The sequence below is a fragment of the Lithobates pipiens genome, unplaced genomic scaffold, assembly GCF_037356315.1.
Source record: "Lithobates pipiens isolate NorthernLeopardFrog02 unplaced genomic scaffold, aLitPip1_a1.2 Scaffold_19, whole genome shotgun sequence".
Classification (NCBI taxonomy): Eukaryota; Metazoa; Chordata; class Amphibia; order Anura; family Ranidae; genus Lithobates; species Lithobates pipiens.
This window is the reverse complement of record NW_027507764.1, coordinates 120,941,924-120,966,134: the sequence shown is the minus strand read 5'-3', so window position 1 is coordinate 120,966,134 and position 24,211 is coordinate 120,941,924. Positions and strand designations below refer to the sequence as shown.

At 38.4% G+C, this 24,211-nt stretch overlaps 1 protein-coding gene across 14 annotated transcripts in view; it reads left to right on the top strand.

Moving 5' to 3' along the window:
• LOC143996244 (sodium channel protein type 5 subunit alpha-like) overlaps nt 1–24,211 on the top strand; it is a 553,882-nt gene that overhangs the window by 491,337 nt on the left and 38,334 nt on the right. For 8 of the 14 annotated variants that reach the window (XM_077491209.1, XM_077491205.1, XM_077491206.1 and 5 more), the window contains one exon: nt 1,860–1,982. In XM_077491209.1, the coding sequence (XP_077347335.1) occupies nt 1,860–1,982 (123 nt within the window). Of the gene's footprint in view, nt 1–1,407; nt 1,534–1,859; nt 1,983–24,211 lie in introns of all 14 variants that reach the window. The other 6 variants (XM_077491204.1, XM_077491202.1, XM_077491195.1 and 3 more) reach the window with 1 other exon arrangement.

Genomic DNA, 24,211 nt, shown 5'->3' with positions numbered 1-24,211 from the left:
TTGCCGCCACTGTTCACATGTAGCCACGCCATAGGATTACTTACGGTTAGGAATGGATGTCTGAACCTGGACACAGTCATCTGCAGGTGTGTGGCTATATGCAAACAGTGGTATTCTCTGTCAGTCTGTCAGTAATTTATATAGGCTGAGCAGTTGTTGCTATTCACAGCCCTTTTAGCAGGAGGATTTCACTGATTCCTGCCACTAGGATCTGGTGAACGTGTCCAAACTACCACGTGAAGGAGGTATAAAAAACAATGTATTTATACATGTCCATTGCACTGTTGTACCTATAAAAGTATGCCTAATAAAAAATCATAGATATGACAGAGTGGAGCTCTGTTTTCTGTATCTACTGTACTGCTTTTTTTGCATTGTGGTCACACATTTGAGTGTAAAATGTTAATACCATTAATAGGATTTCACAGGAAATGCTAGATATTGAAGAATAACCAGTAGATCAATCACATTCTCATAGAGCTTCTGAGGTTTCTCCTACACCTTTGGGCCTCTTACTAGGAAAGTAAGCAAACATTACTATGGGGGTTTGGTTTAGCCACAGGAAGACTTGGTACCTCTCCCTCCCCCCAGCACTCTTGTCAGGCTTCCTCTTCTCTGTTTACTGGACAGGAGAATTTTTTTATGTATGTCCCAGACACATCCACCAATATAATCCCACAAAATGTCTTTAGAAGCCTCTGGATTGTGCTTTTGTAAAGATCTAGGAAGTTCTTCTATTCCTTCATTACCATCATTTCCATTTATGTTCATAAACAGTTCTGTAAAAGGTGATTCTAAGATATGGACCATGCTCCCCTCTCCTTCCTATCTGAATCCCCTTTGCAGTTCATTTATTTTGCCATGAACAGAAGTCACAGTTTCAGATTTTGTCTTTATGGTTATTATTATGATTATGGTTCTAATTATTATAGTGAAACCATTCTCTTATAACTTTATTCAACTACAGTCCTCTGTATTACAATGAACAATACGTCTTCTAGCTAACTAAACTTCAGCTAATGAACTCCTTTTAAGACTTTCTACTTTTCTATACAGTTAGCTAAAAATGTTATTTAACATTCATTTTATGCTTTCATAATCACATTCATTATATGCTTTAATAAATTTGTATTGCATCTGCAAAGTACCCTGGGCTGATTATAAGGTATAATAAAATGCTTGAGCTTCCACAGGGGTGTTCATTTTAGGTTTAAATAATGGAAAGTACTATGCAACTGCAGGATTCTCTCCGGTTTGATTATATGTTGTGCTAAATAACTTTGTGGTGTGTTTTAAGGAGTGTTTAACATTATTTTGCTTTTCAAGAACCAAAAAGGATAGACGTTTGGGCAATAACATTTGGTTGCAAGGATCTGATAAGCCATTTTGTTCATTCAATCTATGCAGATTTCAGTAGCTTGTCTGATAGCAACTTATGGGAATAGCCAAGGGCAAGTGGTTTCCATGAAGTCTCTCAGAACACTGAGGGCATTGAGGCCTCTGCGAGCTTTGTCCAGATTTGAAGGCATGAGGGTAAGGTTAACCACATCTTATCAATGTTTCCTCACCTTTTTTTTTTTTTACAGGAAAATAACGTCTTCTTCTTTTAGGAAAAAGACAGTGGAGGTATAAAAAATGTACTTCAATATCTTCATATATACACAAAAATATGAAGGAAACACAGGGCTTCAGGATTATTCTTAAGCATTCAGTTTAAACCTGTTAAATGTATAACTCTGCTTTTCTCTTAACATTTTCTTTCTGCAGGTCTTTGGTTATATATAATTTATTCATCAGAAGCAGGTAAAAATGGCCAAAGTGTGTTAACGGCCTGGATTCTGCTTTGTGTCTCCATTTAGGTGTCTTTAATAAGCTTGATAGCTACTGCCATGGGATTCTCCGATTTTGGTCCTATAAAATCTCTTAGGACCCTCAGAGCTTTGAGACCATTAAGGGCATTATCACGGTTTGAAGGGATGAGGGTAAGAATACAAAAGCAATCTAACGGGGTCCATTTCAACAAAAAGCATGTGTAGGACCTCATTTTATTTGAATTGTTGTTAGTAGATCTGTATACAAGAATGGCTCTTCCATTTGGTATACAGTTAGTTTTTTCTCAATTTTGACATTTGTTTCATCTTTGTAAAGAGATTTGATGTTACACAGACGCAGAAATCTCATTACACAGAATTAAATAAATACTAGAGAGATTTCAGACGAGGGTACATCATCAACCCTTGCAATGAGTATTTGACAAAGGTATCAAAATTCTGACATTTGTGGTGTGTTTTTCCACCCCTTCTAAGTTCTAAAGTCATGAATACATTCATTGCAAATACTTTCTTCTGAAATACTTGTGTGTTTGCTAGCATGCCAACTATTTATATATTGCATGTTCAGCTTTTATTCTATCAACTAATCTTGTTTGACAGATTTTTGCTTTCTGTGTGAAAATAAGCCTCAAACCCTTGCATGTAATTTCCGTTATGTTTTAATCAATGCATGTCTCTACAGTGTCTTCTTCTTTCAAATTGGCTGTTCATATGTAGGCTAGAAATCATGTGTTCTAATCGTAAATACTTGTGTTCATTTTATACTGTAAATTCCAAAGTATATGTCTCCTTTTCACTTTAGTGGTAAGGACATCCATGTCTGTGCTTGGCTTTTCTTGTAGTCATATCCAGTCATACAGTCATAAGGTGCTCATGGACATTAGATGTCTGCCATCCAGTACAGGGTGTATTGGCAAATAATTAATTTAACTGATATCTGAAAACATGTAATAAATGTTGACTGGTTGGGTTGGAAATAGTGATTTATTTTAAAGATAACCCAGCTCTGTAGCTCACCATTTATGTATGAAATTTCATGCTGGGCAGTGAAAAACGAATGTCTCTATTTAAATTGACTGTGTATGTAGCAATATAAGAACTAACTTCAATAGGATCTGACCTTTAGATAACTGACATCTTACATTATGAATGTGCCAAGCACACTTACATGGTGCTAAGGCTTTAAGAACATTTGGTCTTAGATGTGGTTCTTCTCCAGCTACATAAGAGCTACATAAGAAAAATGGGTGCCAGCAGTCACTTTGGTTGAAGTAATTGTAAACCAGTTTATTAACTTTAGTAAAAATAAAAATGAGGATGAGGAATGAATCAGGATATCCCAAAAATGTAGTTGGTCTCAGTTACCAGACCAGGCTCTAACCCCCCTCCAAGGTCCACTAAGCGTTGAAGTCTCCCTGCTCATACAGGCTTATTTGAGATCAAGTTTCTATGGTTGTCCTGGTCCTGGTGTTCCAAGGCAGGAGTGTTGAGAAGGTTTGGGCTTCTCACTTCTCTTGTGGGGGACAGCTGCAGCTGCTCCCAGCAGCTTCAGTAAAACCTCCCAGGAGGGGAGATTCCTGCTGTTTCCATCCTTTAGGTCCTAAGCCCTGGGTAGAAGGACATGCAACATACAGCACAATCCTCTCGGGGCTTAGGCCCAGGAGAGAAGGGAAAGACCATGTTCCAGGAAGCTCTAACATGTCTTTTTTGCTGTCTGTATCTCTCCTGGGCAGATTTTTCTCTCTTTATTTACATTAAATATTATTATTTTATATCTAATTTTATATATTATATAAATTCAACTATTTCAAATGTTCACTTAAATACTCCACTATGTAAATTATTTCATTAAATATTTAAGTTAATTATTATTATTATTATTTGTATGTAGTAGTGCATTCACCCCAAAGAAAATTTTACTACAGGTTTTGCTAAGTGCTCTCCTAGGCAAGGAAAATAATTAACCTTGACTAAAAACTTTTACTATGTGGTATTATGATAATGATGATGATTACTCTTGCTATTATTATTATTAAAGGCAGTTTTTTTTGTATAGATAGAATAGGGAGGGATTCGGGTTTCTATCTGTTATTTATTGCTGTCTCTGTCCCTGCTTGTTAGCTTTACCCCCTCAATGTGCCTGGTGATTTTGTCACTAGGACAAAAAGTGAGGGGAAAAAAAAATTAACATTTTGAGTTGTCACAAGAGCAGGGATAAAGGGAAAATTTTCCCATTGGAGCACTTGTTTCAGTGACAACTGTCTAACAGGGGATTTTCCTTATTTTGAAGAGATTTCCCTTAGCTTCCCATTGTGTCTTTCGGAAGTGAATGTAATTCTCTGCACAAAACGAAAAAACAAACAAACACAAGAAAAAAAAAACACACACAAAAAAAAGCAAAACTAACATGTTTCCTTACTTTATCAAAAACTAGTAAAGATAATTTTGGCTTAAGATATGCTTTAATTACTGACTATAAGTGATAACCTTGGCGAAAGCCTGTTAAATATTCTCTAATCCATAAGTAAGCACAATACAGAATAAATATTAACAGCAAACCAGGGAAATATCACAAAAGTGTTCCTAAACCAGACTCAGATACATCATAAAACCCAATTTTTATTTCAATCGGTGTAAAATCACATATACAATACAATGGGTAAAATAAGTATAGAACACGTCACCATTTTTCTTGGTAAATATATTTCTAAAGATGTTAATGACATGAAATTTTCACCTGTCAACTGTTGGTAACAACCTATGCAATTAATACATACAAAGACACCAAAACAAGTAAGTTCCGAAAATATGTGTAATAACATGAAATGCCACAGGGAAAAGTATTGAACAGATGAAGAACGGGAGCTGCAAAAAGGCATGAAAAGCTATCAGTAATTAGAAAGCAACCCTGCCCTTTGTCATTGCAAATTACTCGTTACTCAGTAACGAGGCATATATATATCCGACAACGCATAAACAAATGCATGTCAGTATCAATGTTACTCCCCTTCTCTTAAGTGTAATTAAACCTTATATCATGGGGTAAAGATACTTACTGAGGCCAAACGTTCTTTGCATGGAAAGTGCAGGCTGAATCCACCCCGTAGAAATGTTGAATTCAATCCTCAATATGGCAGTTCCTATCCATACGGCTAGGGAATAACAGCAGTCCTTTCCATCTCTGTACTGGTGGGAAGGAGGAATGGTGCCTGGTGTGGTCCATGGCATTCCCATATAGCGTGCAGGTCTGGTGCGGTGACATCACACGTCATTGCGTAATATCCAGTCTCCTGGATGACCACATCCGGAGACCAGACACAGCTCCACATTGGAGACAAATACGCCACCAACAAAAGATAACTTCATACATATATATTTATAAAACAAAAGAAAAAGAGAACCCCAAAGGTGCAAACTTCCTGTTGATTTCCTAACCCTAGAGACATCAGTATGTAGAGTCCCTCTAGAAGTTAGAGAGGGGGAGAGAGAAGAGCAGAATTACTGTCACCGTCAAGAAAAATCTGTCATGAGCCTCTATTAAATTGTTGGTTAATCTGTTTTACCTGAATTAAAACCTTCCAAAAAGGATCTATAACTTTCTGCTTCGTTTAGGGGGGTGGAGTGTAGCATTGAGATATCTGATCCATTGCATTTTGTGCTGCAACAGGGTCTTATTCCAATCCCCTCCTCTAAGGGTGATGTGAACCTGGTCTAGTACTGTGAAATTCACTTTAGGCATTCTGTATCTATGTCTTCTGACTACATGTCGGCAAATACAGATAGCCAATTTGCATGCTGTACATGTGTTTACTAATACGTTGCCCTAGTTCTTGTTGAGTGTTTCTTATGTAGAAACATTGGCATTGCATCAAATGGACCACCCACTTGGTTTTGCAGTTTTGCCATGAATCGTTCACCATTGAGTAGAATTACCTGGCTCATGCTTTTCACAACTGGACAGTAGGAACATAATCCGCAGGGAAAGGTTCCACATATTTTACAGGTATACTTTTTGGACTTCCCCTTGTATTCACTTTGTATTAACAGATCTCCTATAGCTCCAGCTTTTTTTGTAGGTTATTTGGGGACCTTTCGTCACAAGATTTCCCAAAACAGGATCCTCAGTGAGAATGGACCAATGCTTTGTGAAAACTTTTAGAATTTTCTCATGTTCATTTGAATATTACAATATTAACCCGTGTGGTGTTATCCTTCTACTCCTTTCTACTCCTGTTTAAAGATGACATCCTGTCTATAACCATTCTTTACCCATTTAAAGGCCTTTCTCCAGGATGACCTGGTATAACCTCTCACAAGTAATCTTTTTGTAAGCTCATCTGCCTCCCTTTGAAAATCTTCATTAGTAGTACAATTACGTTTGATGTGCAAGAATGGACTAAAAGGTATATATTTTTTAAGTGGTTCAAGATGGAAGCTGCCGGGATGCAACAAGCTGTTGCCGGCTGTCTCCTTCCTGAAAAGCTTATTTATCAATCCCCCATTTAGATTTTTTACAATACTAATATCTAGAAAATCAACTTGGTTCTTATCTCTTAGGTCATCGGGAAAAAAAGATTCAAATCGATTATGATTCATTCGATCAAGAAAAAGCTTCAGCTTGTCTTCTGGGCATGTTCAATACTTTTTCCCTGTGTCATTCCACTTTATTACACATAACTTAATTTCTGAACTTATTTGTATTGTTTTTTTTATAAAATTAAGATAACTTCAATATTTATTTTACCCACTGTATATTCTCCCAAATATGTTATGGAGATGTCATTTATGAAGATGCATATGTTATTCACCTATACCGGCAGCCCTTTAACCATCCACCAACAGTATTTATATGGTTCTGCAGCTTTAAGCTTCCAAGGTATGAAGGTAGTCACAGGTGGAGTGATGCCTCTTTGATGCATTTCTCAGACTTTAATCTGAGGATGTGGGTGTGTGGCTTACCTTTGAATGGTGCACACTTGGAATTCACAATATGATATAATGTTATTCCTATGAAGACTAGGGATGATCTCGGTGTTCGACTCAAACGCATGTTCGAATCAAACATTGGACGTTCGTTTGTTCGGCGAATTCAGAACTTTGTGGACCGTTCACACCAATTTTGTGTGGCACGAACAGCCCACAATGCACTACACCATCGCAGTGCATTGCTGGCTCATGATTGGCCAAGCATGCAATATGACCCCGCATGCTTGGCCAATCACAGCGCCGACAGCGAGGAGAGCCGTAATTGGCCACAGGCAGGATGCCTGTGGCCAATTATAGCTCAGGGGGTTTAGTACACACCCCACACTATATAAGGCTGCCAGCACGGCGGCCTTGTGTAGTGTGTTCCAGCATGCAGGGAAAGAGCTAGATAGGCAGGGACAGTGTGTTCTTTTCTCAGGCATCTTAAAGTTAAAGTGCTGGTGTGTGCCTCCAGCACAGTATACACCTGTATCTACCCTTTATTGTTGTTTTTCTCTAATTAAGGCATCTACAGGAGTTAGTGGGTGTTGTGTGCCTCCAGCACAGTATACACCTGTATCTACCCTTTATTGCTGGTGTTCTCTAATACAGGCATCTGCAGGAGTTAGTGGGTGTTGTGTGCCTCCAGCACAGCACAGTATACACCTGTATCTACCCTTTATTGCTGGTGTTCTCTAATACAGGCATCTTCAGGAGTTAAAGTGGGTGTTGTGTGCCTCCAGCACAGTATACACCTGAAGATACTCCTTATTGTTGGTGTTGTCTGTTGCATATCTTGCATATTAGCCTTTAAAATTAGCACTTTTGATTTCAAACGTTCGAGTCCCATAGACTTTAATAGGGTTCTAAAGTTCGTACGAATTTTAGGTCCGTTTGAAGGTTCTGGTGCGAACCGAACCAGGGGGTGTTCGGCTCATCCCTAGTGAAGACCTAGGAATTAGTCAATAGATGTAATTCAGTGTGTAAACAATGTAACTCTAATTTTACATATCTGCCACCACATTTTCTTATAATTCCAAGTTGAGGGGGTCTGACATCCTGTCATGACATGTTTTTAATATGAGAACTACCTTATTGGCTGGTTTTCGTGGCTATGGCATTACTTTATACCCTTATGGCCTATTAGGATATATGAGACTACAGCTTGTGACAATGCACCCATTTGTCCTCTGCAGACATATATGTGGACAGCACATATGTGTTCCCATACATTTTTGATTAAACAAATTAGAGTCTGAGAAATGCGTGAAAAAGCTTTCACGACACCACCTGTGATTACCTTCATAATTTGGAGGCTTAAAGCTGCAGGACCCCATAAATACTGTTAGTTATTAGTTGAATGAATGGTAGCCAGCATCGCTGTATAGTTGTCAATGGTCCCAAAAATGTGTAAAAAGTGTCCAATTTGTCCGCCGCAATATCGCAGTCCCAATAAAAATTGCAGATCGCCGCCATTACTAGTAAAAAATAATAATAATAAAAATGCCATAAATCTATCCCCTATTTTGTAGACGCTACAACTTTTGTGCAAACCATTCAATATACACATATTGTGATTTTTTTTTAACCGAAAATATGTAGAAGAATACATATCAGCCTATACTAAGGAAAAAATTTGTTTTTTTTTTTAAATTGGATATTTATTATAGCTAAAAGTAAAAGATATTGTGTTTTTTTTTTCAAAATTGTCGCTCTTCTTTTGTTTATAGTGCAAAAAAAAAAAAACGGTGATCAAATACCACCAAAAGAAAGCTTTATTTGTGGCAAAAAAGGACGTCAATTTAGTTTGGATACAGTGTCGCAGGACCATGCAATTGTCAGTTAAATCGATGCAGTGCCATATCACAAAAAATGGCCTGGTCACTGAGCAGCCAAACCTTCTGGGTCTGAAGTTGTTAAGTGGGATTTTTTTTTTGCTGAATTAAATAAAATGATGTTTTATGACATATTGTATCTTTGAGTCTAGTTTAGGAATACTATTGTGGTACTTTAAGCGCTAGTTTACACCAGCCGCTGGGTTGTGTGGTCTAGCGGGATCGCTGCACTGCTGATGCGCCAAACTCAGTGCTGTACAGTGTTCGCTTTTTTGAGCACTTTTTTGAAATGTCACACAGACATTTCATAAAGTGCATTTGGCCTTCGTGGAGGTGGATTACCTCTCACCGTGTGGAGATGAAAAAAGTCCTGCTGCAATGCAGTAGTGTCGACATGACATTTTGCCTTGTCATGTGTTGGGATTGTGCTGGAATAGCCACCCAATGCAGTCCCACTGCATCTGTTGTGCATGAACCCTAAAAGTCCCTTAGCAGTTTAGTGTTGGTTATGTTTGTGTTTAACGCTGTATAGTATAGTGTATGACATTGTATGGTCCCTTATACTAGTGGCTTTAGCTATATAAATGTTGTATTTACAGAAGGCTGGAAGAAAACACATAGCCTGTTGGTGATCATGCTGATAAGTAAGCATTGCTCTAAGCACATGCTAAAAGCCTATTAATGCACTTGGCTGTGTGCCCAATTCTTCCACTGCAGTAAACAACAATTAGCAATATTTGTAATTAGGTATTGTTAGAGGGAAGTTTATTTTCTCTAATTTCCTTTCAGTTTGAACATTTTTGTTCTGCCTAATTTGAATAATTGCACACACACCAGAATGAATAGGTCTTACATAACTAACAAATGTGCAGTTTTCTGAGCACATACTGCCAGCTAAATCATTCCATTAAACCTTAGGCTAGCCAGCAATCCTGATATTATGAGATAATTCAAATTGTAAATGTGTATTACTCCTACACATTACTTAAACTTTTACTTCATTCATAATATTATAAGGAATTAAACATAAAAGTACTTATTTACATATTATATGTTTAAAATTAATCAAAAGTAAAAATATGGATGGTAGACGAACAAATAACCTGCCCAGGACTTTTGTTTTGCTTTCTGACAGTGCATGGAAACGGCAGGCCACCCCACTGGGTTAAGCATTCTGGTTGTACAACATAATCTTGGAACACCTAAACCTGAAGATATGGCTCTATAGTACAGGGGTTTTCAGCTTCTCTCAACAAAAGTCTCTCTAAAGTCTAAATAGAAAGAAATTTTTGTCTAATTAAGAAATAAAGTATTAATCCAACCCGAAAGGTTGTCTGCAGTATGGAGAGAGATATGTGTTTAAATTGTATGTCAAGACAAAAAAATTCTAGATAGAGTAGAGAATTATTAGCCCCTGTACACACGGTCGGAGATTTTGACAACCAAATCCGTCGGATTTTGCCCGTCGGATTTTGTCCGTCGGATCTTGTCCGAAACTGTTGCATACACACGGTCGGGCAAAGTTGTCGAAAAATCCGATCTTTCAGAACGTGATGACGTAATTTCGTTACGATGGGACTACATTCAGGCTAGTAGCCAATAGCTTTGATGTAGGAATTTGATCTGAGCATGCGTGGCACTTGGTCTGATCAAAATTCTCTACACATGATTGGAGTATGTCCGATCGGCCCAGTTGGTCGGGCAATATTTCCAACAAGTTGGAAAATTGGGTCCGACTGATATTCCGATGGAATCAGTCCGATGCATACCACACACAGTCGGATTATCCGACAACACGATCTGATAGGACACATTCCGACGGATTCTCCGACCGTGTGTACAAGGGCTAAGAACTCCTGTAGATATTGACTGGCAAAAAGGGCAGAGGCTCCAGTAGAGAGATTCACCCTCACTTCCTTTTCTGCTGGCAGTTTATCAAAAAGCATGGAAAAATCTACAAGGACAGACTGAAATTAAAAAAAAGTATTTCTTTGCTAAATTAGGGGGAGGCTACAACCTCTGTCAGGAGTGTATCGCTCCTGACAGGGGTTGTAGCCTTCCCCTAATTTAGCAAAGAAATTATTTTTTTTATTTCTGTCCATGTTGCAATTGGAAAAAATTTTATCCACTTCCTGTGGCTTAAAACATCAGCAGGGCAGGAAGTATAGAACAGAGGCTAAAGGGGAGGTAAAATGACTCCCCTTTTTCCATCCATTCTTCCTACTTTCCTTCTCTCCTTTCTTCCTTCTTCTCACCTCCCTGCTGTCCTCCCTTTTTCACCCATCCTTGTTACCCAAGATCCCTTTTTCACCCACCCCTGTTACCCCCAAAAAAATTTCACCGATCCCTGTAACCCAAGATCCCCTTTCACCCATCCCTGTTATGCAAGACCCCTTTAAGGCATAGCCTTATTTTTACTGTACAGTCAATCATGAATAACTCTCTTACTATATCTCTGGTGCTCTGGGAACTAGGAAATATTGTTTGATTGTTTGCCTCACCTTTTTTCTGGTAAAATGTCAGCAGGAAGGGGAAAGCTTTAATGGAGCCTAGGCCAGCAGTAAAACCCAACAGGGCCTCTACAACTTCTTCACTATATCCAAAGCTTAAAAAAAAAAAAAAAAAAGTTTGGGTTTGACATACAATTTCAAAATGAGGAAAAAATCATAGGCAAGAGGCTGTAGTCCCTCTAAGAACTCTTCTGAAAACCCTTCTCAATCCCTGGAAATAAAGCCTTGATATTCCTAATACAGTATAAAACTCAAATTAAGTGAATGTTTTATGGACCACATTGACAGTTTGTCAATTTTACAGGACCTATTGGGACAGAATTGTGCAAAATTCCATCAGCACATCCACTGTATACCTCTTCCCACTTACTGGAAATTCTCAGGTCTAAGCCACTACTGACTAATAGTTTCCTGTAATCAGCATAAACCCTGGGATGTCAGCAGGATGACATAGTAAAGATTGCAGACAGCCAGTAGACCAAAAAACCCTACTGCTAGATTATGGCAACGGCAGATCATGAGAGATTCATTCTTTTTATACACTACATTAGTGAGTGAATAAAGTCATTATTAAATAAATACATACTTATTGAGCTCTACAAGGGTTGCATTTAGATTCCAGTGGCCTGTATATCCCTGCTAATTGCAGCTTTCTATCTTCTATTGTTTCCTTTCATTCCTACCATGCATTTAGACAATCTGTATTTCCACTGTCCAGACATATGGCTTTAAGTAGTTTCCTACTTGCATTATTATCCAAGACAGGATGCCCAGCAAAGCTGTGTGTTATAACCACACTACTGGATAAAACAATCCCCTCAACCAGTTCATAAAAATACATGGTATGCATGTTCACAGATAGGATACAAAGAAAATTCAGTTATACAATACCATTTGCAGAAGGCTTATATGGTACAGGAAATAAAATCCATATGGAAGAAAACACCCCCCTTAATATGTACATTTACTCACAGAGCAGACACAATAGAGAGTATTTAGATGACCTATAAAAGATTGTTCACATATTGAGTGGGAGGTAATGGTCTAATGGGATAGACTCAGTGATTCCAACAGTCAGTCAATATAGTGCCATATGCGTTCATTACAGTTCAGACTCTGAAATGTAGTAGGTTTTAAATATAAAAGCAGGTGATTGATATGTTCAGACTATGATTTAGGAAAAAGGGAGCATTAGTAAATAATATTAGGAGGCATACCACTTAATCAGCTGCTGAAATGATAACTATTTAAAATTGTATTTTTAATGTTAAAAACCAAGACCTTTCTTGTTTTGGGTGTGGCGTGGAAGGAGTTTATAACCAATTGATCCTAGCAGTAAGATCTCCCCTCGATCCAGTCCTGCTGTGATAGTTTTAAAAGTCAGCAGAACTTTCTGTTTACGTTCTATAGAGTGGATTCCCTGTACAGTCCTACCGAAGGTTTATTAGATCAGAATTGCAGTGTCCATTTTTGGTAGTGGCTTCTCCATGAAAATGTATGGAGAATCCACTCGAGAGAAAAAATCCAAGAAGCTGAGCTCTTAGGAGAGCCATAGTTTTCATGGCCATGCAAGAAGTGTGGTAAAAATGTATTCCTTTCTTCCTTCTTTTCTTTTCACTTTTCTTTCTTCTTCTGTCCTCTTTCTACTTATCCCCTCTGTTGCCCTCCCTTCCTTTATACCCATTCCTGTCACCCAAAAATGATATCATGATAATTCTTTCTTTTAGGACTTAACATTATTTTCACTGTGCAATCATTCATAAATAACCCCCTTATTACATCTACAGTATTCTGAAAGTGAGGGGATATTGTTTGATTAGTTATCTGTACTACTCTAGAGGAGTACCTTATTGAACCCTTATTTGCATGGTCATAACCAATCAATATTATCCAACACCTGATGTTTATCTGTCAGTCTGGCTTCACAAATTTACTAAGAATTTCATAATGGAAAACATTATAGATAATTTCTAAAACATATGTTGTTTCTGTCATAGATAATTTAAATCAGCCTTTAATTTAAATTTAGAATGTCATATCCGACTGATTTAGTGAGGCAATTGACAACATGATGATATTAAGACTAAAGATGTCAGTTAGATTTTTATTGAGGTCAAATGAAAAAAAAAAAAAAGCGTGATTCATCTATCAACCTACAGATCATTTACTTCCTAATAAAAAACTTAACATAATTGCTGCTAGGATCCCTAATGTATTTCACATGAATAATACAGACTAAAACATAAGCTTAGTCATTATGTACATTTATTAACAAAAGCATACATAACAATGTATTCCTACCATAGTCACAGCATACAATCAATGTAAAAGGGCTAAATTGAGTATACTCAATTTGAATACTGTTCAGCAAATCTAGTAATCTGGGTGTTACCTTAAAATCAATTATCGTGTGAAAGTAAATATATATAGCAAACACTTTTTTTTTAAATTTTGTTTTGGATAGTGTTTGGAAAGGATATTTGCTGTCTATGTTCCATTGGGGTGATAGCAATAAAGCTCTGAAGAAAGGCTTTTGATACACGTTAAGGAAAACAATCTAGCCATTGACCATGCTGCAGTCTGCTAATTGGACAATGAAAGCGACGCACCATGCTTATAAGATCATCACTCCACTCTCCCTTTCTGTCTAGTGTGTCAACATCTGCCCCTTATCCTGACCAAAGTAATTCCAAGCAAAAGATTATAATTTCTCCCGCTGCTTTCTCAGGTCAGAAATCACTCTTGGCAGCAAGCTAGAATCTAGGAAGCTAGAATCTCAAACTGAGTATTCTTGGGATATATTGGAAGCCAATGGAAGCCAATAGGTTAGTTGACCTCCCTGACAAAAATTATTGTTTATTAATATTAAAAAGCACAGAAAAGGCTCATAGAGGAGCTGCTGTTTTGTAGAGAAAAACATTTTCAAGTTCAAATACATTAAAATATCTGGCAAAAACAGGCTAAGCTCATAGGACAAATAAAGTAGAAATGAAACTGTTTTTCATTTGCTCTGAACACATTTATTGCACAATGAGGTAATTCATATGGCTTCATAATGGCCTGAAAATTTGGCTTGCTCCTGTCCCAAGAGAGTTTTTGTTGGCAGTGAAATTTGAACATGTCACCTACTGTATAATATACAGAGATGGGGAGGGCTTGCTGGGTTTCTTGCTAATACTGTGCCACATAGAACAATGGTGATCATGGTAATCTAGGATTTTAATTCATCATTTATGTTGTATTCTATGATATTTACAGGAATATGTGATGCCCGGGTAAAACTGTGGTGTCTTTATGAAGGTGTTTCAAGGAAATGTCCAACAAAATGTATATTTTACACAATCACAGCAACTCCTGAACCAAAGGGGTTTCAAGCCAAGTTAGCTTCTGCCCCCAGGCAAGAGAACACTTAGTATTCCTCGCAGAAAATTGGGATTGTGGAAAATGTTATTGTACCTATGTGAAAAGCTATCACTTTAAAATAGGGTCCCTGTAGAAACACCTGTTCCCACAAACCAGTCTGTACATTGACTGCACATGTTCCTTAGTGGTATTGACCAGAAATACCAATGTCGAAATAATTATGGCGAGTGGCTGAATCTGTGATGTAATAGGGAACAGTGACATTACCCACCCCTGTCTTTTTAACTGTGCCGGTGCTTCTGTGCAGTCCACTGAGATTTGCAGCCAGTATACCAACCGGCACCTATAGGAATGATTAATTAAGCTTTTACAGGGTGAATAGTAATGTGCTGTATTTGCATTGGGCCTTATATACAGCTTAAATCTGGTCAACCTTTAAAAATAACTTTTGTGTGGCCCTCAATATAGTAAGGTCCTACTGCTTGTTAAGTCTACGGAGGGTGAAAATTAGGGGAAAACTTACTTTAGTCTTTACACCCCCAACAGCCAGCAGTCTTTGCTGATCTGCTCCAGCCGTGGAATGGGGTATCCTCACGTACAATGCAGAGCCACTGGTTTTAAGTTGTACATGGCTAATGTTAGCAAGGGACAACTGGCAATCCGCAACTGGTGAAGAGGAGTGGCTTCAGGTGGATCGGGCATCAATCATAATAGAAGAAGCCTGCAGCAAGTATTCCTCGGTTTTAAGCTCCCCTATACTAAAAGAGCATTAGACGTCTGCTATGCAAGGTGGCAGCTAAAAGGGTATGGGTACTGAGGCAAATATGCAGGATGTCACTGCTTTACTGCTGTTACTACTCTGGCTGTCAGGTTAAACCAGTGGCTTCAGTACTCTGAGCCAAAACAAGTATGCAGATCAGGAGGTTAGGCTTCACCCTGACTGTGCTGCATGCTTGTTCCAGGGTGTGATGTAACCATCCAGAACCCAGCTTGGATTCCTCCTTTAAGATATAGCTTCCTCCAGTCTGGAACCAGGAACCAGGTATTATAGTTGAATATTACACCCAAGATACTAGACGACACTAGCTTAGGTGAAAACTAGAACTGGCACTCTATATTGTACATTCACACAGAATATATATCACACAAGATCAGATAAGAGCTTGATCATGTTATGCAAACAGTAAGATAATTAACATAGTTAAAGTGACACTAAAGGTATTTTTTTTTTGTTAATAAAAAAAATGTGTTAAAAAAAAATGTCATACTTACCTCCAACTGTGCAGCTTGTTTTGCACAGAGTGGCCTCGATCCTGGTCTTCTAGGGTCCCAGGGCGGCTCTCTCGGCTCCTCCCCACATCAGATAACCCCCAGGGAGAAGCGCTCTTCCAGGGGATTACCTTGTGGGTGCGCTCCCGAGTCCAGCATTTGGTGTAGACACTGAATGCAGGACTCGGGCCCCGCCCCCTGGCGGCCGCGTCATTGGATTTGTTTGGCAGCAGCGGGAGCCAGTGGCTGCGCTGTTATCAATCTATCCAATCAACAGCCGAGAACCCCCTAGCAGAGAGAAGTGGCGTTCCCCCGTGGGACAAGTTTGAGGGTTCAGGTAAGTAAAATGCGGGAGGGGGGCTGGGGGCGGGTCACTGACAGGTGTTTTTTCACCTTAATGCATAGGATGCATTAAGGTGAAATAACACATACCATTACAACCCTTTTGAGGAACTGCCCACATAAACATCAATCTAATACAGCAGTAAGCTAATCAAGATAAACATATGCAATCCCACAATAGTTCAATAACAAGGTAAAGTGGACACAATTAGGGGTGCACCGAATGGAAATTTTGGCACCAAAACGGAAAATCAATTAAAATGCAGTATTCAGTCTCTGACCATCTTTTGTATCATGTCCTCAGTCTCTAACCATCCCTTCTATCATGTCTGCAATCTCTTACTTAAACTTAAACACATTGCTAATAGTATTGGCAAAATTTCCATTTGGTGCACCTCTAGCAGACATGATATGGTCGAGATGGTCAGAGACTGCAGACATGATACAAGAGATCAATGCAGCCTCACCAGTACTGTCAGATACAGCCTCATCAGTGCCCATCAAATGAGCCTGATTGTCAGATTCTACTTCACCAGTGCCTGTCAGATGCCACCTGCCTGTCAGATGCAGCCTCACCAGTGCCTGTCATATGTAGCTTCATCAGTGCCTGTCAGATGCTGCCTGCCTGTCAGATGCACTCTCACCAATGCCTGTCAGATGCAGCCTCACCAGTGCCTGTCAGATACAGCCTCACCAGTGCCTGTCAGATACAGCCTCACCAGTGCCTGTCAGATAAAGCCTCACCAGTGCCTGTCAGATGCAGCTTCACCAGTGCCCGGATCAGAGCGGTGATCTCCCACTGTTTCACAGAGCTGGATTTAAATCTCCAGCCAAGTCACCGCAGTAACAATGTCCTGCCTCCTGTAATACGTCACACTGATTCAATTTCCTGGCATTGGATCAGTGTGCCATCTATCACAGGAGGTGGGACATTGTTACTGCAGCCGCCCAAACAATTCAGCTCCATGATACAGAGAGATAGCCACTCTGTGTGAGGAGGAGGGAGAGGAGGACATATGACACACCCACAATGTGTGGCATCTGGAGAGGACCCTCCCCCCTATTCGGTGCAATTATTTTCTTTTGGCACAATGTCAAAAACACAGTTTTTTCGGCCGATATGCTTTGGCGGCCGAAATTTCGATGCACCTCTAGACACAATATTAATCACATCTCTAAGAGATGAGCAGACAGACAGAAACATTTGGTGACTCAATTAACAATGGGGCTTCGCACCTAGGAAGCACACAATGGGGAAAAGACACACATAACACCTTAGATTTTAGCAGGAGACCCCAGTATCTGGTTGTTTTAAGCTGATTATATTAACATCTACTCTTGAGTCTCACAGTCTAAAGCAGTCATTGCTGGTTTGGGCATAGAGGCCCCAAATATATATCTGGGTCCTACAGTTCCCAGAGTCTGCATGTTTTGGGGAGACATGGACTTGAATCTGAAGAAACACCACTCCAAGCATCCCCCAGGCACGGACCTCCCAAGAATAGAGCCCCCTCCAAAGCCAGGGCCGACAGTCAGTACATAAGAGGCTACCATGCAGTCCCCTAAAAATGCCTCTGTCCTGGTTGGGTCTGTCACACAGGGAATGCTTTCAGAGACAGCCAAGCAGCTAGCATTTTCAGAAGCAGGTTAGTGATGACAACTGCAAATTTTCTCAGCACAGTACACAAGTGTGTTCATTCTTTAATAGAAGAATATTTTATGAGAAGCCCACAGTCTATATGTGCTCTTAGGCTGGCCACACATGTAAAGATATATATAGGATATATATATAGGAAATATTCAACTGTAAGTTCAGATGAAAAATAGTGAAACAAGCTTGCGTTAAACTTTGTTCACTTTAAACATCCAGTTGTGTTGAGTTAATAAAAAAAAAAAAAAAATTCATATCATTGAAGGCAAATTTACTTTACTAATGAGGCTAATCAGGAGAAACTTTGTATTCATTCACAGAATACAAATGTGCCTATGAATGGCTGAGCGACGACTTGGTCTTGTTTCAAGTGTACGAGAAGTTCTCCTCTCATTGCCGAAACACAAGGATATATACTGTATGTAGTTAAGACTACATACAAATTATACAGCACACCCAGTGAGCATGCCTATTATGCCGCGTACACACGATCGGACAATCTGACAGACTTAGTCCGGTGGACCAGCGTCTGCTGGACAATTCGATTGTGTGTGGGCTCTAGCTGACTTTTTCTTCCCAAAAGTCCCACGGACTTAGAATTAAGACTTGCTTCAAAAAAATGTCCGCCGTTCGTCTGTGTGCTAGTCTGGTGGACTAAAAACTACGCTAGGGCAGCTATTGGCTACTGGCTATGAACTTCCTTATTCTGTCATCGCATTCAAATCCGCCGGACTTTTGGAGTGATCGTGTGTGGCCAAGTCTGTTCACTTGAAAGTCCGGTGGACCTCAGCTGCAAAGTCCATCGGATTGTCCCCCGGACTAAGTCCGCTGGATAGTCCGATCGTGTGTACGTGGCATTTGTCTAGAAAATAGTTTGTTTGGGCCAGCTTGAGCTACATAAAACTTGGAATTCAACCTTAAAGTATATGTATCACGTAAACGTTTTTCCTTTTTAGATTTGCATTGAATAAGGAAACCCCTGTCACTTTATTTTTTACTGTCTGTGTCCTGCAGGGAGATTGTCCTACAGATGCAACAGGTACCTGGATTGGAATAATTCCCCTCACCTTGTGTTCTTGTGGCAACTGTAAAATTTTGGATTTGCACTCACTTTCTGTCTCAGTGACAATGATCACCAGAGATAATGTACAGGGTGCAATTTTTCCCTATCAGGGACACAGAAAAAAAAACTGACAGAGGTTAAAAATCCTTACTAATCCTAATCTACTCTGTCCAAAAAAAAAAGGAAAAATGTGTGTGTATACTGTATATATATATATATATATATATATATATATAATTATATTATTATATGTACACTTTAGTATCTTCCTTCAAAGTCTCAGTGTATGTAGCCACCAATAGGGCAGATAGCATCACATCAACACTGTGTACATTAAATAGAGTACATTGTTCTTTATTTCTGTTTCTTTTAAAAGTATTCTGCATGGTAAGGTGTAATTAACATGCATGACCCTTCTTTCATATCCATTGTCAGTTTTGTCTATTCTTGCTTGTCTGATGTACCTACAAGTCTCTGCACTGAACGCAGCACCAATTGCAAACCTTTAGCTAGTCTAGCTATTGATAGTTTTAAATACTTTTGGGATGTAGCAAAATGTAATCCACAATTTTGCTATATTGTTTATTTTTTCTGTTCGTATATAGACACACAAACCAATAGTTATAAAGTAATGAATGTAACATTTACCAAACATTCATTGCAGGTGAATCTTTCTAGTGTATGTGTTTTAAATGAAAATAGTTATTTGGTGAATGTTACGTTCACTGCTTTTACAAATATGCCCCATAGTTTCAAATATAACTCTGGTCAGGCTGTGGTCATTCAAATATTTGCATATTCTCAACAAGCATTATGAAGTAAATTTTACTGTTCTTTATAGTAGCAGGCACTGTGGAACAATTCATCCTCAAAATTTATGGCAGAAGCACTTACAATATCTTCTCAGCAGCTGAGCTCACCATGCTTTGCACTCCCAGAATTGAATTGCCAGCTTTCCTATGTGTAATTTAAACACAGAGCAGGCACTCTGGGAAGGCAGAGGGCAGAGTCTTGAGACCCCATGTAACTTTGTTGCTTCTCTTGCAAAATTTGAGGATGCGTTGTTTCTCAGTGCCTGCAGCTACAGAGGTTAGTAACAGTTTATTTTAAAGTCTGTTTATTGCTTGTTTAGAATATATGAATATTTGAATGCCCATGACCTGGCAACTTATGATATGCTTAAGCTGCTTAAAGCAACCTTGCTTTCACTTCTCTGCAGTTCAGTTTGTCCACAAAAAGAAAAGAAGCTGTGTGAGTGAGTTGCATGTTCCCAAAACCTGAAGGTATTTCTCATCATTTTAGGCAGCCAAATTAAGTGGCAGAGTAATTAAGGGAAGGGGGGTGAATGCGGGGGGGGGGGGTGCAGGCATTTACGTGAACTGGTTGCTGTGCCTTGGAATGTTTCAAATGATGTAATGGGAGAAAAGAGCTTTGCCTTGTGGCTCACTTGCTAGTAGCTGGTCTTTCAGTCTTTTAGTTCCCCATTTTTCCTACATTTGTGTTACTTTGCTTTATTGCTGGCAGTAGGTCTAGCATGGCCTTAGCTACTGGCAGTGCTGTTCATTGTGCAACCCTTCTAACTGTGGTCTTTGAAGATATATCAGAACTGATGTTTATAGGAATACTACCATTTTCCTCATACATGGGAAAATGACAGCGTCTCATGATAGCCCACCCTCCCAGCAAGGTGCACTCACCTTCCCTGCTTTGCATTGCATTGCTAAACCTTCTCGCATCATAAGATTCTTCACACCAGTGAATTGCCAGTCACCAGACGTGACCACTGTAACATGGGAAATGCAGTGTCTTTATCCACTTGAGAAAGCTTACTTGAGGTGGACTCCTGCAGCATGGAACGGTGGATATACCTTGCTGAGGGGATGGGTGGACTATCAGGAGGCACTGTTTCTCTGTCATAAACGAGCAGGTTACAGTGTCACTTTATAATATCGGAAGTTCTGATTTTTCAACTGCACATTTTAGGAAATTTAGGGGAACATGATGGAGAATTTGCTAACTAATGATTAAAAGAATAATAAACTTTTTGTGCAGTTTTTGAGTATAGGAGTACTAGAATACATATTGGAGAAATGCTGATGTTTAAGGATCTCTGTGAGCCACAACTATATGTCAATCTGAGTTGTCTCTTGTTCTTTGTATAGGACTAATATGTTTAATCTTTCTTCTGTTAAAGGAAACCTGCAATGAGAGACATATGAATAATCCTATCGCTGACCTCCATCTGAATATGCTAGCCTCTTGCCTGTGTTTTGCTTCCGTGTTTTTTCTGTTATTTCAGCAGAACAAGTATGCAGACTAGGAAAATTAGAATGAAGTTTGGGCTTTTCTTTTGCATACTTGTCCTGGGTCAGCAACTCATAGTTCTAAAGCCATTGGATCAGCATAACAGCCAGGGGACTAGCATTATGAAAAAAAGAGGTCAGCAGTGGCAACTTTCATACATCCTCAATAAAGGTTTGCTTTTATTCGTAATTATATAAATGAGAGCCAATGTCTACAACTACTTAACTGTCTGCTGATTACATGTTTTATGGCAATGTCCACTCATAGGTGCTAACCTTAATTTGTCCTAATATACATGAAAATGATGTCTAAATAAATGAAATTAAGCTTGCCATGTTGTGATTTACTTCTCTGCTAATGAACTATCACTTTTTGTTAAACTAGCGCTTCTCAAACAGTGAGACAGACCTTACATGGATACCCAGTGTTACAAAACAAACAATACAGTGAAGCTAAAAAGTCCAATGATGGATTATTAGAGCTAATTTCTTTACACACACGCCATGAGGTGGATTTACTATAGGAGTAGATTCCTACTTAATTATTGGGATAATATTCACTTGGAAAAATGTTCATCCAATCTTAAATTAAAAAAACAAAAACAAAATTTTACCTTGATGGAATGATCCTTATATACACAGCATTGATTTTTTATATATATATATATATATATATATATATATATATATATATATATATATATATAAACAATAATATGTTTGGAAGAGGTACCAATGCTGGTTTAGCCACATATGTCTCAGCATTTGTAGAGATTGTTGACATGGTTCCTTGCGTTAATGAGCTTGTGTGAGGTCTGAGGAAAAAAAAATAAGTTTGAGAACAACTGGTTTAAATTGTGCATTTATTTATAACCAATTAGGGATTTGTATAGGTCATGGACAGTTAACAAGCATTGTTACTGTTGGAAAGAATAATTATATTAGCAAACATATTACACATAATTAATAACTGAATATGTTACTAATATTTAGAAGGTAAAACCTTTAGAAAATGTATGAGATACTGTGGCCTATACATGATCTACTGAATGGAAACAAAAATTAAATATATATGTTTTGCATTATGCACATTGCTGTAAAGTGGTGAATGGCACTGTAGTGTACCTTGCCACCTTTTTTTGTTGCATTTTGGTTCTTTAGATAGCCCATTCAAATGATGGACTGCCTAAATGCAACAGATAGTATTGCATGTGCGCTAATGCTCTTCAGATCTGCACAGTTCCAGCATCCATTGGATCAGGATAACAGGCAGGAAACTCACATTTTCAGAAACAGAAGTCAACAATTGCAGGTCTTCTTTAATAAAAAAAAGATTGTAATGGATCTATTTTTCTTCTGATGTTAAAGGCTTCATATTTGTTGACTCCATGACCAGTACAGGCTCTAATCTTTATAAAACTTAAATGCATCGCGTGTTGAAAGAATTAGAATATTCACAACCTATTTTACTGATCTCGTCCTCAAAACATCCAAATTATTGCATATGTTTTCACTGCTGCCTGGCATTTGATAATGAAATGTAAACTTACTATTAACAATACAAGTGTGAAATATATTTGTGAATATGTGTCCTTACATATGTATGAACTTTTTATATGACTTGCTTTTTCTGCCATTAAGAATGAGAAATGTTCACTTTAGAGGAGCAAGCAATGGTATGCCTTGTTTTGTCAGGTATTCTAAAATTTTGTATTGTCCAATGGCTATTGTCCAGGAATAAATTACTATTATCACAAGTTGTACTCATCTGGAAGAGCATACTCTTTCTTGCAAATTTCTATGTGTTTTCTCTTCAAAATGGCACAATTATAACAGAGTAAACATATGTATGCTCAGTTCAGTAATATAAGTCTGCACAGCTTGATTTTATAGAGAGCATTTTATTGTACAGTCCAAACTCATTATTATCTATTAAGAGATGCAATAAGCATTCAAACTGATAATTAGACTCCAGATTGATACTTAAAAGAGCATTTTTCACTTTTCTCTCTGGGAAATGTGGTATTATAAGGCAGGACAGCAAAACAGCTTTGTAAACAACATCTATTATATATTGGGATTTGTAAAATGGATGTTATGCCCATTTAGACTTTTCCAGATGTGGATTGTGTGTCTGTTTTTCACGCTTTCTTTCCTGGGTGAGGTTATCCTTAAAGTGGCCTATACCTATCTAGCTTTATTTAACTATTATCATAGTACTTGGTTAGATGTAGCATATTGAGATTTTTTTTTTTTTTTACAAAACTGAAGACAGAAGTTAAGGGTTTTGTATAAGCATGTCTTCAATACCTACCTCTCCACCCTCTAGGTCATGTCCCAACTTATATTTTTCTTATATCTTGTACTTGCAGCAAGAAACTGCTTTCTTTTATTATTCCCTGTTATACCATCATCAAATTTGTTAAATTGTTGATAAGTTCAATTCCTACCGATGATTGCACACCCCCAAAAATGACATCTTCTAAGAGTCCTGTCCCTACTACTCAGTGTACGGGCAGGTTATTCAGAGTCAAGGCAGCGGCCAGGGTAGACATCAATGTGGGTGGGTAGATGTAAGGATAAGTGGTGCTCTGTAGTGCAGCAGGCAGGTCTAACACTGTGAATTTAGAACATTAAAAGCACTATGTTCTCAGCCCAAACAGGAAGGTTAGAGCACACTGGATTTATGGCAGATTAAACAGCATTTTACGAAGGGTTAAAAAATGCACAAGGTGCATGCATAGCAGAAATGTACTAATGATAGGGTTTATTTTTTAACTTTACGCTTTCTTGCTGCCGCTATTAATACATTTTCTCATACATCCTGTCCGACAGGAAAAGTAGAAAGGAAAAGGTAATAAGAACTTAATGAACAGTTGAGAATCTTTAACTCAATACATTTTTAGTACTGGAGACAATGGTTCCTAGAGTAATAGAGAGGGTGTTTTTCCCACTGAGGTCACAGCAATAAAAACTCTACAGGCGTTCTAACCCTTTCCATCTAAATCAGAGTAAAACCATAGACTGAGTATAGCCTCAAGTAAATAGTAGACATAATACACATAAAAGTACCATCAT